Source organism: Synchiropus splendidus, chromosome 3 (assembly GCF_027744825.2).
Source record: "Synchiropus splendidus isolate RoL2022-P1 chromosome 3, RoL_Sspl_1.0, whole genome shotgun sequence".
NCBI classification, from domain to species: Eukaryota; Metazoa; Chordata; class Actinopteri; order Syngnathiformes; family Callionymidae; genus Synchiropus; species Synchiropus splendidus.
In genome coordinates, this window is record NC_071336.1 from 6,269,308 (window position 1) to 6,285,373 (window position 16,066).

General features: G+C 44.6%; 1 protein-coding gene across 1 annotated transcript; it reads left to right on the forward strand.

Annotated features, from left to right (window-relative positions):
- Window positions 1-972: 972 nt before the first annotated feature.
- Window positions 973-15,894, forward strand: nat8l (N-acetyltransferase 8-like). Its single transcript, XM_053860753.1, has 3 exons — window positions 973-1,398; window positions 2,161-2,325; window positions 9,886-15,894. The coding sequence occupies exons 1-3, from the start codon at window positions 1,113-1,115 to the stop codon at window positions 10,251-10,253; spliced, it is 819 nt and encodes a 272-aa protein (XP_053716728.1). The 5' UTR covers window positions 973-1,112; the 3' UTR covers window positions 10,254-15,894.
- The last annotated feature ends 172 nt before the right edge of the window (window positions 15,895-16,066 follow it).

Consider the following 16,066-nt stretch of genomic DNA (forward strand, 5'->3'; position numbering starts at 1 on the left):
ACAGCTGCTGGAAAGAGTGGGAGCCTCTGCTGATCTGGCCATCACAGCCCCACACACGAGAAACACCAACGCATGGTGATGTGGGTGCAGTCAGTCTAGGTGGCCATTTTTCCTCCTATGAAGAGGTACTGACCACTGCAGGCTGAAAACACCCTATTAGACGGAACAATGGCAGCAGAATGGAGACATGCTGGCACGTTGCTCTGGTCGATGCAGGAATTATATGAGAATATATGGAGTTGTGTTCTCATATTAACCGTGATATTTCAAGGGTTTTAAATGAAACCTGTCTCATATCAGATTATAAATATGGCATGGTTTGTGAGACAGTCAGACGGTACAGCGTTTCAGAACTCAATTCAGGCAGCATCGGGGAACAAAGGACCAAGTCGACAGCTCTCGAAGAGGGACGATCGAGCAACAGACTTGCTCCGTTAACGAGCGAGCAGTGAAGCGCGGTGTGAGCGTCGAGCTGGTGTGGAGAGGGAGCAGGCTGACAAGACTGGGGGAAGCCATGGAGGAATCACTGCAGTGCAGCAGAGCTGTCAGTCATGTGGAGGAGGAGGAGGAAGCAGGGGCGCACTGGTGTGCAGCCACCAAGACATTAGGGGGCTCCACGATCAAATAAAAGCGTGGCGAAGAGACGGACGCGCGCGTGTAGGTTTCATGGCCAGCCGGGACTGGTCTGTTGATCGCTCCACCGTGGAAGCTCCACCGCCACAAACAGGGACGGACTTGATGACAGTCTCATTCGTGGTACATCTGAAGGCATCCCGCAGTCAGGCCCAGTCCACAGACGCGAATCCCCCCACAAAAGACTCTTTAAATGAGTGGCTGAGCTGCGGAGCCGCACTGCCCCTCCCGGCTCGTCTGCATGCAGCGCCTCCACCAATCAGCGCCCAGAACTCCCCTCATCCCCAGAACACGAATCTACCCGCCCAGCCCGTTTATAAAGGCGGCGAGTTTCACGCCGGTAACTGTGGCAGTCGGAAAAAAAAGGCTCAGGGTCGCAGCCCCCATCGTCTCACCCATTCATCGTCCCCTCGGTTTTTCAGAGCAAAAAAACGAACATCTCCACTCTTTCTTCTCATCGGTTTTCTGCCGCCAGTTGCATGCATTTATCGTCTCCCAAAATGGTTTGCGAGACTAAAATCGTTGCGGACGAACACGATGCTATACCTGGGACCAAAAAAGAGTCGATAATGTGGAGTGCTCCGGCTCTGAGCGAGCAGAAGGATGTGCGCAGAGATGCGGTTTTCATCCGCGAGTTCGAGCGCGGAGACGAAGAGGAGGTGCGGCGCATCTTTTGTGAGGGTATCATGGAGCGGATACCCAACACGGCGTTCAGAGGGCTCCGACACCAGCCCCGGATCCAGTTTCTATACGCTCTTCTGACTGGTAAGGCTCATTTGTGTCTCCCATTCCGCCGCTAACGACGCCACGTTTGTGCCACATAGAGCTTCGTGGCTTTGAATGGAGCAGGAATTTGTTGCAACAAGCTGCCGCCCGTTACCCGGCGCAACAAAGGCATGGCCCAGTGCATGCGCTCTGGTGATGTGATGAAATGCCGGCTGCGCGAATGAATGAGTGAATGGATATATGTGGGTTGGCCAGCAGGGTGCGCGCACTCCTCTAACGCCGGTGGCGCGCACGTGCACGAAGCCCGAGCGCTCCCCGCCTCTGCGCCAGCCGCGCACCGATGTCTGCCCGCTTTTGTCGCACAAACCGCCTCGCTTGTATCGTAATGACACGAGTGTTTCTCCCGATTAGTCGCAGAAAACGCGGTTGCTCCGTTTACGCGGGCGCATCCGACCGTCCGAGTGGCAACCTGAGCAACTACGCACTAGTTTTCTGTGGCTCTGAGTGTATTGCGCCACGACGGATTTGCACAAGTGAAAGCAGCTCATGGCGAGAACTGCAACAACGCAGTAATAGGCTCATTAGCATTCAGCATGTAGATAGATGGAGTGTTTTGATCATGTGTAATATGTTTCTCCACAGCATAAAAGTCCTGGAAAACACTGAGCTATGCTTGAGACTTATGGAAGTTGTTGAATTTGCTGTCTCATGTTGTCTGTGTGGGATCAAGTTTTGCCCAAATCAAACATGTGATTCTCTTTTCTGACAGGTTTCGTTTATTTTTCTTCCATTTCTCTATAGTAATGTGCTTTTTCATGACCAAATCCTTCACGCTGACATGCTGCGCCCCAATCATTCTCATGGGCGCGCGCTACTACTACAGCAAGAAAGTTATCCACAATTATCTGGACTGTGCGCTGCACTCGGACATGGCTGACATAGAGGCCTATTACATGAGACCTTCAGGTAAGATGGTGTCTTTTAATGTGCATGCCATGGTTTGACTTGTTTTGTGGCTCTGTGTGCAATGCTCCACCACCTGGGAATAACCCAGTGGGTGTGTACTACAGCGAACATAGCGCTGCAGTCACAACTTCACTTTCACTTCTGCCACCTGCCGCGCACCGGCAAATCATCAAAAATGCAGCATCTCCGCTTCCTCTCTCCCTTCCCTGACCTGCTCCTCATTTCCTTGCTCCTCCCTGGATTCTTCTCTCCAGTGCTCCACTTGGGCTGGAGAGAGGCCCAGTTGTGTTTGCTTGTGTGTGTGTGTGTGTGTGTGTGTCAAGCTATTGATCCCAAGAAGGAAACTGCTGATGCACTTCTCTGCTGTCTCTGAGTTGGTGTCCACACGGCTTATTTAAAGCTTCTAATTAGAAAAGTCAATTCACAGATTTCACACTAGCATCCCATGGATTTCCAGGGTTTCAATAGCAACCAGTCATTTAGAAAAGGTGCCTTCAGCATCTCGGCTATTGATCCGCCGCACATCCGTGGCTCATGGCGAATAATAAAAACCTCAGTCAGTGGATTGCCCTCCATTGTGTGGTGCCTGCAGATATTGGGTCCTGCAGCTTGGCAATCCACACGTGCAATTTGGCACTCCCATTATTGATGCAGGCCCAGGCCGCTGTAGAGGGGGTCAGGCACCACTGGCCATGGACAATAGTCATAAGTAGATATTTGCAAAACGAACTGGAACACCGGGACACCAACTGCCATCCTGGATGAAGAGGCAGCTGCTGAAATGTGACTTCTATGAAGGAGTTGAGTCTCAAGTTATGGCTATGACACACATGGGGTCTTCAGTCCATGGTTTTAAGCCTCATAGTTGGACAAGGAACGAAGTGATAAACAGCCAATATAAGGGAGGGCTATTAAGTCTCCTCACCATACAGAAATGTACAGCAAGTCAGAGCTATCTCAGTCCAATTTGCTCTGCTCTGCTTAGTGTTTATTATAAGTTTAATCACATCAGTAATACAATGTTTTTGTAATTTCATGTAATGCTGTGTTAAAAACCTTCAGCTACTTGCAGTACTTATTGGATTCACGAATGTAACATGGATAACTCAATCGTTGATGATTATTTTTTTATTTTGTTTGTGATAAATTGGCTCAACAGCAAAGACACTTCTTGGACACTGTCTGAAACAGAACCAGAAATTCACCCCGATCATTGAGGTGCAGAGAAATATTCCATCACCACTGGGCTGCTATAAATGCCTGCGGGTATGTAGAAAAGCAGAAAGCTAGTTGAGCGAGTGTTTGTAGTAGCGACTGGATGTGGCTTTCAGACAGAAGTAGAACCTTCGTGGGGAAGTGAAAGCAGCCACAGATCCCTGCTCACATCCTGTGACGACAACAATCAATACATTTATCTCCTGCCTGTGTGTTGTGATCACTCACTCTGCTGCTTCTAAGGGCCAGCTGTCATCTCTTTCATTGGCCCCGTGTGTGAGTGGGCTTGTGTGGGTGGGGAAGCTGTGAAGCAAATAGTCAGCATAATAGTCAGCAGCATGAAGGACCAAAATCTTCAAATCCGCATTTAGAAAAAAACAAAAACATCCAGCTACATTGTAAATAGATGGTGGAATACATAAAGCTGTATTCCAGCACCCGCAGATTCTCTCGCAGGTGAATGAGTCAACCTCGCGATCATCAAGTGTGTAAGTGAATTAGATGATTTGGTTTTTAGATTCTTCTGACCAGCTCATGTGAACACTGTTGGTCTTTGAACATTATCCAGAAAATAGTGGCAGCCTTGTGGCCTGCTCGCAGGGGAGGGAGGTTTCGTGTGCGTATTTACTTTCAGCCAGACAGAATGTTTGTTTGCACGGCTGCTCCGACCAGGGAGAGCAACTAGATGATGTTTGGTGGCGGAATGCAGTCTCAGACTTCACTGTTGAATCCCAAGTAAATAGAAAACAAATTTAGTCTCCCTGCAGTTTTTGGTGTGTAAATAACTTATTGGGCCAAAACCCCCCCCCCACAAAAAACAGGTCTATGCCAAGGATTGTCAAAGGTCGAAAGCTCTCTCAGCTTGGAGCTGTTTGTACCTCAGCACAGTAGATGCCACGACCAAAGGTTGTTCCAAAGAAATCCACCTCCATTAACCCAAAAAATGAGAAGACGTGACATGTTGACATCCAAGCCTTATAAAGATGTATCCAAAACGGTCAAGTCAACTATCGTAATTGAAAAATAATTCCATGAAAGCTTTATCCATCTAAATAACTGCCTACCGTCGGCGTGCTGGACTCCCCGGTGCAGATTAGAGCAGAAAAAGTGAGTCTAATTATAAGAGGGCAACATTATACACTTGTCTATTCGGTTCCTCTGGCTCATTAATGAGACATCATGACCACTGCTGGCCCTCACAGAGGCAGGAGACCATCATAACACCTGCTGAAAGGACGTGTGTGGATTGAGATCTGGCAGCTGCTTCACTGCCAACTCACAGCCAGTTTTAGCTTCAGCCTACTGCAAACGTTAGTTTCAGAAGGGAGCAACACTGAAACCGATGGCAAATGTAAATGGGGAAGAGAAACTGGATGCTCACGTCTTCCTGTGGCTGAATGGTTGGTGACACCTCGGATAAAGGCAAGGCAGTACAGTGCTGTGAGGTTGTTTGTCAAGGTCTCAACAAAACTGACTGTAGACTTGCAGTCAGAGACAGCAAGCACAGTATCTTACTGCACGACAAGAGCCACGTTTGGGTGTATCGGTTTTAAATATCTAATGTAATATAGCTGTACCATCCAGATCTCATTTTCAAAACTGTGATATTATGAGATTATAATGTATGAAAATGTGATGAATGAAATCTGAATACAATTTACAGAGTGTCCATAAGGTCATCAAAAACACTGAAATGATAAAGATAAATAAAGATAAACAATGAAAAGATAAATAACCCACTGGGATCAAGTTACCAGTCTGTGAATTCATCTTAATGCACAGCAGTCCAATAAATACTGAGTTTCTAACACAACCCAGTGACATTAATGAAGTAATAAGAACCATTTTATTGTTGTAAGTGATTTTTTGTGCTATCATTTATGTGATTTCCAGTGGAAAACATTTATGAATTGTTTGGCTTAATGGACTTCTTTAAAATGTAAACTCAAATCTCAACATAAACACATTGATTAGAATACATTATTCTCTGAATTGAAGGTCCATCACTGCAGTTTATGCTGACAAAATGGAAATTCAGATCCATAAGACGAGTCACGTATGAAGCGTGAAGTCTCTCACGAGTGACACGGAACTGCTGTAGTGTCTCAGTGCCCAGTCTGAGCCTTACTGTGCAGGAGTGTTAACATGTGTCATCTGAATTTGAGGAAGTGAAGTCAGGTATTAATAATTCAAAGTAGTTTCACAGGCCACAGCTGAGGTTCGACTTTCCGCCCCAATCAATACTGAAACAATGCTGGACAATGTGCCAAAGAGTGATTTTAGAAGTTTGTTTTCTCCTTTGTATCAGAGCACAGGAGCCGCGGCAACATTCTGAGGAATGTGAAGCCTGTGGTGGACGATGGGATCCCACGAGAGTGGTGCTTTACTCTCATCAGTGTGTTCAGAGTGGAGAGTATTTGTCTGTGTACTTACAGAGCAAATATGCATCCCAGTACAGAGGCAAACACCTCGATGCTGGATGGCAGTGAAACCACAAGCAAAAGCTAGATCATGATAGCAGAGCGCGCACACAGCTACAGTAACACATGACAACACACAAAAGGCTTCACCCAGGCAGGTTTGACTCATGGGCCACACGGGCCACGAAAACTCATGCGTTTATGAATTATTTATTCTTGGCAAGTGCACTGTTACGTTTGCGTTCCTTCAAGTTCGGTCAGTGGGCTGACAGTTGCTTCCTCTCTGGTTGATCACAGGGCTGAAAGAAAGTGCCGAGGTTTGATAAAAACAGGGGGAGGTGATCCATGCTCCCAGCATGCACCTGGACCCAAGAAAGACTCGCTCTGTCTCAGAAGATGGGCTCATGCGTGTGTTGGCTTTAGCAGAGCGATACAAGCCAGTTTCACAGAATGTTTTCTAATGTGATAGTTTATATCCAAAGTGTTCTAAAGGCTGAACTAGAAGGCGGAAGCCTCTCAAGATGCTGTGGCAGCTTCATTGTCTCCTCGCTCCACCCAGTATGTACCATAACCAGCACAGAGGCAGAGGAGCAGGTCGACCGCCTAAATGCTTTGTCAGCTTCCTCCCAGTTCCTTCCTCCCTCCCTTCCTACCAGTCCTCAGGACACTACACTCAGCGTGGCGAATGAGATGCAGCAAACAGACTAAATGCTTCTGAACTCGATTAGACTTTCAGTGCTTGTTACCAAGATATGAGAATGATTTCGTTAGACACAATAAAAAAGGTTTGTGAGTGTCGGTGCATTTTCAGTGAAGTGATAATTCACCAGTCTGCAATGGCATTAGTTCCTCTGGAGAGATGTGCTTCCACTGGACTAATCAGGTTGGAGCTCTACGTTGGGCAGTGCATCCTATGCTCCATGATTTATGTTGTGCATTCTTCACGTTACCTCCCCCGGAGCAGCCACGGCACACCATCCTCCCTCCCTCCCCCGATCATCAACAATGCTAGCTAGCCTCATTACTCTGAAGTAAAACCAACCCCTCTGCTTCCCTTTTCTGTTGGAGGTGACAGATGCCAAATGTCATTCTTTGTGCAATATAATGATATTTTTGGGGTCAGTTTAGTTACCACTACCTGTATGTAATACACAGACATAAAGGTCAAGTGGAACAGCGATTCTGCGCGAATAATATTCTCCCCTGGTTTCATCATTTAAATGTATCAAACACTTGAGCTGGTACATCACTGCAGCCCCAGCATCCAGGCCCATCAGCAAATTGAAAATCCCACCCTTGCCTTACATCATCCACTGGGTTTGTGTTGGACCCATCCCGGACTACACCCACTCAGATCCTTTTATTAAACAGCACAAAGTTGTCCAACTGAAATATGTTGTCCTAGATCCAACCACGAATATTAGGTCATGCCCTTGGCCCAGGGCCGATCATGCCGTCATGTATCTCAGACGGAGATACTGCTGCACCTATGCTGACACTAGGCACTCACCTTAGGAAACTGAACTGCTAACTTGAATGATGGATCTTCGGTCATGACCAGAGGAGTGTGGTGGTTGGGGAGGACAGGGATAAACAGCCAGTTCTTAGTGTGGCACAGCATGGTTGTGGTACAAAGTCCTTACTGTTCCAGAAGCTCATATCTCTCACATATCCTAGAGAAGTGTACTTCAGGAAAGAGACCAGTAAAGTTCCTGCTTGAATTTTAATCGGCCCAGAAATGGATCAACTGTCGAGAGCACTCCCCACTTTAGACAGGCAACTTAAGTCCTGTTTGCTGTGGAAGGTTTGTTTCTCGATTTTCCTGAAACCAATTATTTCAGGCTTTTGCGTGACGACCTGAAACACATGAGGTGAGTCACATACGACCTACCCTCAGTCACGTGAGACAAATATTTGTCAAAAACTCATCTGATAGTATTAAGTACGACTACTTCAGAGCTGACTTTGAACTGCACTCAGAAATATTTCTTTCATTACTCGCACTCCCCATCTTCTTTCTGGGTGTCTTTTTTTGCCTCCTGGCAGTGCAGTTCTCAGAAAAATCATGATCTCTAAATCCTCGCAGCCTGCTGCAGACGTGGACACCCATAAGCAGTGAACTCAGGACGCTTGGAGGCCTGCGTGTCCATCAGAAAGAAAGCAGTTTTAAAGGAGCACAGAGATGTAATATCTGCATCGACATTTTCCAATATGCTTTGTGTCACCCTGATCCCTATGATCCATTCGAGACTTATCAATCTGATAAAACAGCCTGCACGACTCCGACTCATTCTTGGCACTGGCTCAGTCTGGTCAGATGTCAGGAGGGCTTCACGCAACAACACACACAACTCCCTCGCTGCAGCACAGCATGGCAAAAGAATGGCGCAGAAGTTGAATCAATAGCCATGACATCTGGCTTCACTGGATCATCATGGCAGAGTGACTTGTAGAGAGACTTGTCCGACGTCATGTAGCTCATGTAGTCTCATACTACTGATCTCTCATCTCTTGGCTTCCTAGCCACCATAAATACTTTCTCATCTTGTTAAAGTTAATGTTCTTTCTAATGACTAAAGCTACGTAATATATATATATATATATATATATATATATATATATATATATATATATATATATATATATATATATATATATATATATATATATATATATATATATATACAGTCAAATGACAAAAGATGAAAAAACACTTGACAGTGAACACTGAGTTAGACTGAGTCAGAGACTGCCATTGTGCAAGCTAACAGCAGTGGGCAGAAAGGAAGAAGCAAAATGTTCCATCATGCACTGAGGTGGATCAGAATGTTAGATTAGATTAGACGTCCTTTGTTAGTTCCACAGTGACTCAAGTGTTCGGAGCTGAGCATCTTGCCACTGACCAGGTGGAGTGCGTACCTGTCCTCTTCTTGAGTTTGTGAGAAGCGAAAGCTTACTGAATTGATGCGTTCAAATGTTCAAAGCCAAACAAAATGACTTCTTACTGTGTGCTTTTACTGCTTTCACTACACATAGACAGAGCTTTGGTGGTGGAACATTGCATGTTCACATGTCCTTATACTGGAATCACTCGGGTCTCACAGACAGATGGTGAGAAATGGATGGATGGATACATATTACAAACACAGGTCACATCAAAATCATCACCCAGTCAGAACCCTTCGATCACAGAGCCATAGCAAACAATTCAATTCTCTCTTGCTGACTTTATACCAAATGGGAATCAGCTGATGTGGGTCCAACAGTCATGGTGACTTGGATTAGCCAGAAACATCTGATCTAATTTCAAAAGGTCATTCTGTTTCCAGCTCTGGGTTTGTGTTTAGGCCCAGCCACATTGAAAGCCTTGGGTGACCACTCTGGTGACCACCATTACTGTCCAGTCCAACGCTGCTCACTGCCAGCACCCTTGTGTCTTCACTCTTTCATCTTATCTTGCTTACAAAGTTCATTATTCCAGTTGCATCTAACCAAAAATCACTTGCATGGACATGCATTCATCTAGATCATCGTGGTTAGGGTTTAAATGCGGCAGCTATAGTCCAAAAGATTGTCCTGTAGGGGCGCCTATAATATGTCTTAGGGTACATGAATGAAATATGTCTATTTGTCAATTGTGTGTTTGTGTGCAACGTCTTTATGTGAGATTCCAAGGGTAACACTTTAGATTGGGGAATAATAATAATCAGTAATGATGTTCAGAGTGAACTTTGGGTGGCCATTCATGGGTATTAACGCTTAAATACTCAGAAACAAGTGCTTTGTGTTGAATAATTACAGGTGCTGCTAATACACCTACGAGTTAGTAGTTGATTTATGGTAACATATGTTCCCCCACCTAAAGTGTGACCACATTGAAAACTGACCATATCATCCAATTCCATTCTTTCCTCATTCTCTACAGGCTCCTCTTTCTGGGTTGCTGTTTTTGATGGACGTGTCGTGGGCATCGTCGCGGCACAGGGCCGAGAAGACGACAACACGGTTGAGCTGCGGCGCATGTCGGTGGATTCGTGCTACCGTGGCAAAGGCATTGCAAAAGCTCTGGGCCGCCGTGTTTTGGAGTTCGCTGTGCGCAACAACTACGCAGCTGTGGTCCTCGGCACGACAGCCGTCAAGTTAGCCGCTCACAAGCTGTACGAGTCACTGGGCTTCCGTCAAACCAGCCAGAACCCGGATCACCGGCTTCCTGGGATGAGCCGCTCACCACTGGAGAGGCTGTTCTTCCAGATCCGCCACAGCCGCTACCGCCTGCAGCTCCGTGAGGAGTGAGAGATTGATGGAAGATGTTGAAAATTGGAGACGGAGGGGGAGAGAGAGAGAGCAACGTCCTTCCCTTGGCAGAGAACCATGACCACATCCTTACCTCTGACAGTGTTTATTTATTACCATATTAGATAACAGCACATCTCAGTCTTCACAGTCACCGATGGTTTTACTATGATTTGTGTCTTGTTCTTCTATTTTTTTGTATGATACTTTCCAAATTTCGACTTTTTGGTTTTTAAACATCCAATTTTTTTTTCCCATTACCTTCCATGCTCTTTTGTTGAAATGCAGGTGGCTAAAGACACGGAGGCACCCTACCCCTTCCCCCGCCCCTTTACAAATCATGAGATGATCAATACTCCCATTTAATGCCGTTCAACAATGCCTTTGTTGGCCCTCCTGCATTACCCACTGCTCGTCCCTCCCCATGCCCCGCTCTGCAACATCCTACAGTACAGATTTAAACAAGAACATGGGGGGGAGAAGGGCACGAGGGTTCTCTTTAGAAAAGCTTGCAGGGCCCTTTCTGTCTTTCACTCTCTACGCTATTTTGGAGTGAGGTGTGGACAACATACACACGCAAACCTTGTCATGTGGTTTTTGGCCAGACTGTTCAGTCAACATATTGAAGCACAGCAAGAGTGTTTGACCGACCCCCAGAGTGAGAAGGAAGAGCGGATGGATTCTGGGATATACACTGTGTGCCTTGTGTACTTAATATTCTCAAATAACACATTGCATCTTCCAACAATCCTGCTCTTTGTTTCCCTCTCTGGTCAGTAGATTGGGCGGAAGCATCCCTCCCTGCCTTGCCCTCGTAACTACTTGTGCTGAGACTAGTGGCGATGCTCTCTGATGGGTCGAGGTGACCAGCGGGTGGAGACTTACACTGACACACGGCAAAATGAAATACTATGCATGACTTTGTGAGTGTGTGTCTGCGTGTTAACGTGTGCGCAGCGAGAAGTGTGTGCTTTTGTGTTTCTGAGAGTTTGAGCAGGCTACAATCACACATTTGACGGTGACTGTGGAACCGAGAGTTTTGTGTGACACACAACATCGTCTGGCATTGAGCGAACTCAATATCACTGCTTTATATAATTGTTTACTGGTTGAAAATCTAAAACACTTTGGGATTTTTCTAGTTCTTGACTAATTCTAGATGATTTTATAACAGAAAATAAGCCAGGAAATATGCAATTTTTGTCTTGACTATAGAGTTGGGTTAGACATCAATATTAGCAATACCTTCAAACACTCAGAAGACAGTCGAGCACAAAATGAGGATTATATTGACTTGAAGTGCTTTTAATACGACCCATTTCTTAATTCTGTAAAAAGTTCAAAAGTTGTAGCAAGGTGTTTCCTTCTCCATGTCCAACCACCAAGCAGAGTCGGTTCAGTTTTATCATTCAGCACCACTGTCTGATGCAGAACCATTTGTAAAAAGTTTTAAAAGACCATAAAAAGAGCACATACAATATTTCCTAGCCTGTTGAATCTCCCAACCTCTGAGTGTCATCTTGAGCAAGAACCTTCATCATTGTCTGCTGACCTTTTCTTGTCTCCTTGATCCCCCATTTCTGCATGTGTGACTGAGCTATGATGCATTGCTCTTATGCTTCAACCCTAAAATCCCAGACCTGCATCACGGTCCTGACAAATTCCTGTGTAGTTATGAGGAGGCTTTATGAGTGAGTAAGCAACTCTGTGACTGTGGCGCATGTGTGGGAAAGCAGACGCTCACCTCGATGCTGATGACATCCTGCCTGCCAGCTTACCCCACTGCAGAATGCAAAAGCAATGCAATGTGGCATGCGTCTGTACCCGCTGTGTGTACGGTGACTGCCCTGAAAAGTAAGAAGAAAAAAAATCTGGTATATAAATATGGCATAATGAAAAATATATAGAGAGATATAAGCATTTTTATGAGTATTTAAGATAGGCAATCTTAAAATGTAACATCTGCATGAACTGTATCTTTTAATGCAAGTGGACCTTCAGGGCTTTCCTCCTGATATGGCATTGTGAGCTAAACGGAGAGAAATGCTTTTATACCACGACAAACTAGCTGGTTCAGTGAGATTTATGGTGGGCTACATTGTTATTTTCATTCACTGGCTTCAATGCGGGTCTGGGCCACTGATTGAGTTTCATGTTGAGCGTTGTATGAAAATGCTTCAGCATTATCTTGAAATATTCCTGAAAACAATTTGAATATGAACACATTTAAAAGTACACCATTACAAAGGGAATTACATTGTCTAAAAACATTCTTTAGGTCTCTGTTCATCTCTTTGATCAAAATTTTGAATGAGCAATAAATTCAAAGGGACCTAGATGAGCAGGAATACCGAGGCAACATGTGGAGGATTTCTTTTTGATGGTTCTGTTCTGAACTTGGTTGATGCTGAGCAGCCAGAGTGCTTTCATGTGCCTAAAGCAACAGATACCACTGACCCACTTTCAGGCAGAATACACCGTATTTTAGATCTTAACTGCAAAGCAAGCAGCAGATGAACACTGCGGCAAATTCTTTTTGGTTGGTCTTTAAAACCTCATCATACTTTAAGTGGTGTCCCAAACAGACAAACTGCCTCTCGCATGCTGGTGTGGAGGTTCCCAACGCAAGCTGGACTGTGAAGAGAACTGTGGTCTGGGTGATGTGGTCTACTGAAAGAATGTGAAATCTGTTCATCCTGAGCCATTTCTGCTGCTGTCAATGTTGTTTGTGTCGGGTAAACTGTTGAATCATGCTTTTGCTGGGTTGATAGTCACACACAAGACATTTTTAAAAACAGACTGGAATCACACTGCATGGTTTATGTTGTTCAATGGTTATTCTGAATTGTAAAAGACAATGCCTATACAAACTAGTTAATTTATTAAAGCAAAGTCTGTCTTCTACTCCTCATGTGATGCTTTGCTGTGAAGTCACATGGCTTATTCGTCACTCCTGTCATTCATTTGTATGCAATTTCCATACAAGTTTGCTGATGTACAATCTGAAAAAACAACTTGTCTCTTTCGATGGTGTTGATATTATCGGTGACTTTTCAATAATCTGGCCACAACAGCAGTGTGCATATGCATGTGAAATGATTCAGCTGCCAACAGCATCCTGAAGAGATCCCAGACTCATTCTTGAGCATATCAATGGTTTCCATATCGACTCTGGCTGCTGCTGATGAACACATGCAGGTTGCAGCTGTGAGGCAACATTCCAACTTACAAAAGGTTGTATTTGTGTGTTTGAAACCAAAACATCTCATTATTGCTATTAGAATAGAGTCTTTGTATTATGAATGTAGCTCTAGAATCCAACACAAATCATTTGATGCTCGCAAAAAGTAGTCACACACTCAAAACTGCAGATATTAAATGTCAAAGGGTGTTCCATAGTAGAAAACAACAAGTCAGATTTGAAGTAGAATCTGACGGACATCAAAAGGGCACAAGTGTACAGAACCAGTTTGTTTAATGCTCTACAGTATTGAAGGCTCCGTGTGCCAAGGTGTGAATGTAACTGCCAAGCTATAAGGTTTCTTTTTTTTCTACAGAATATTTTTCTTGTGGATCTTGTGGGAGAGCAGCTCACCGTTCCTCAATAACTGAACCACTACATTATCACAGGTGTGAATGTAAATACGTGTACCTCCATCAGTTCCCACTGTGTAGTGCAACCTGTCATTTATTTGAGTTTCATCGTATTCTCAAGTGTTTATTTGCCAGTGAAGATGGCTGCTTTGTGGAATGTTCCACTTCATGTCTGGGGGGAGGGTGAGGGAAGAATGTGACACATTGCCAGTTAATTGGGGTGAGCATGGTGGGATATTGGGGGGGTCTGAGGAAACCGCTCACAACATGGACTCCCCCTCTCTCTCCACCTCTGGTGAGGAATTGCCCCCACTGTGGATTAGACAGAAGGACTCATTCTGGACAGAGGCCATGGTTGCCAAGAACACATGAGCACTTGTAGCACAACCGTGTCTTGTTTTGCTATTAGAGTACAGGTTGGACTTTGTTTTTTTGTTTTGTTTTTTTACATTTCAGATGAAGAACAAGGATGATTTTTTTCCACACGTTACGCAAACACCTTGGTTGTATGATTCATCTTCTGATGTACGGCTCCGTCTTGAAGAAGGGATTAACCAAAGGTGACAGTGATGCTGCATTTTATTGCTATTTTATCTTTAAGAGTATGTGTTACATTGATTCCTGCCCATGTGCCATTCTATCAAGCAATAAATATACAAGGAGAAGAAACAACATTTATTGACGATATCAAAGTGCCGCATTGCTGTTTAATCCATTAACCTGCATGATGAAGCGGCAATGATGCCCTCATGTTACTGACATTACAATGTTGACATGGCCTAAAGGATGTTTTTTCTTTTTTTTTGTATTTTTCTTCACTAAAGTGTCAAATCTGTTTTTTTAACCACAAAGGTTGACGTGCATATGAAGTATGTGCAACCACATTTGTGTACAGATGTCGAAACAGAGGATCATGCAGAGCGCAGTGGTGTGTGCTGAACGATGAGAGAGTTCAAGCAGACAGGGAAGAGACGGTTCTGGATTCTATGGCATCTGTTGTCAGTGACATTGTCTTTCTTGGGGCACTACATGTACTGACTACTTTGACTGTCTTGAATCTGTCAGGACCTTTTGAGTTCTGAAGTATATTTTGACTCTGAAACCGGTTTAAATAGATTCATTTATTTCATTTTTGTGATTCTTAACGCACTTGCCTCCTCTGTATTACCTGACAAACAACAATCCACTTCCAGGGATGAGTGCATGTCACTTGGACACCTGTCCAGTTGGCCCTCTCTAATGGGGTCAGACGCAGCCCTCTTTGTCTGCTTGAACTCTCGGCTTGTCAAAGAGGGAAAGTCCTTTAAGCAGTGGCAGCGCAGTGAGCCGATCACACTAGCCATGAATGTAAGTAGGTCTGGACTGAGCCATCTAGCCACATGCTGCTACAGTGTACGTGTCTCTGTCTGACCTGGAGCTCAGTCATGGTGGTTATCTGTTGCCAGGAAACCAACCTGCACAAAGCACAGCAGGGACTCGAAACGCAGCCACACAGCAGTGAAGCAGGCAGGTCAACCAGCAGGCTACGATGGAGAAGCAGAAGTGAGGATTCATGGACAGCTGAATGAGATGGGCCAACGCAGTGGACAGGGAGAACATCTTAATTGGGAACACGTTACACGAGAAAGCAAATATGAGGGATTTGAGAGACGAGACCGTAGGTCAGCGATGAGCAGGTGATTAAATTAACAGTGCCTGGGGCCCACTTTTTCATGGGCTAACGTGATGGAAGAAGATGAAAAAAGCCAACTGAAGCTTGATATGATGAAAATTGATATCTACAGAAAGAATTTCAAATAGTTTAGGTGCTGAGTTTTGGGTTTAGTAGTGATCAGTTTCATTTCTGCCATTCATTTGGAAGCGAGCTGCGTAACCACACTGAGGACATGACTCAGAGTGTGATTGTTCTTTTTTTTTTCTCTTTTGTACTGATAAATGGGAAACTGTATAGATGTAAAGATGGTATTTCTTGCATTATGATGATTCAAACATGGATGTATATATTGTATCGATTAAAAAGATGATGCATCAAACTTTTATTTGTTGCCACTGTAGACTTTTTTTTTAGAACTCCATCTTATTCCATATTTGAATAGAGCAATAAAAGCAATGATGCTTTTCACAGCCACAAATACTTGCACATCACACGGTCGCTATGGTAGCTGAAGGAAGCTTATCACGTTGCCCTTGACAACTGGATACCTCGAGAGGCTTGTCAT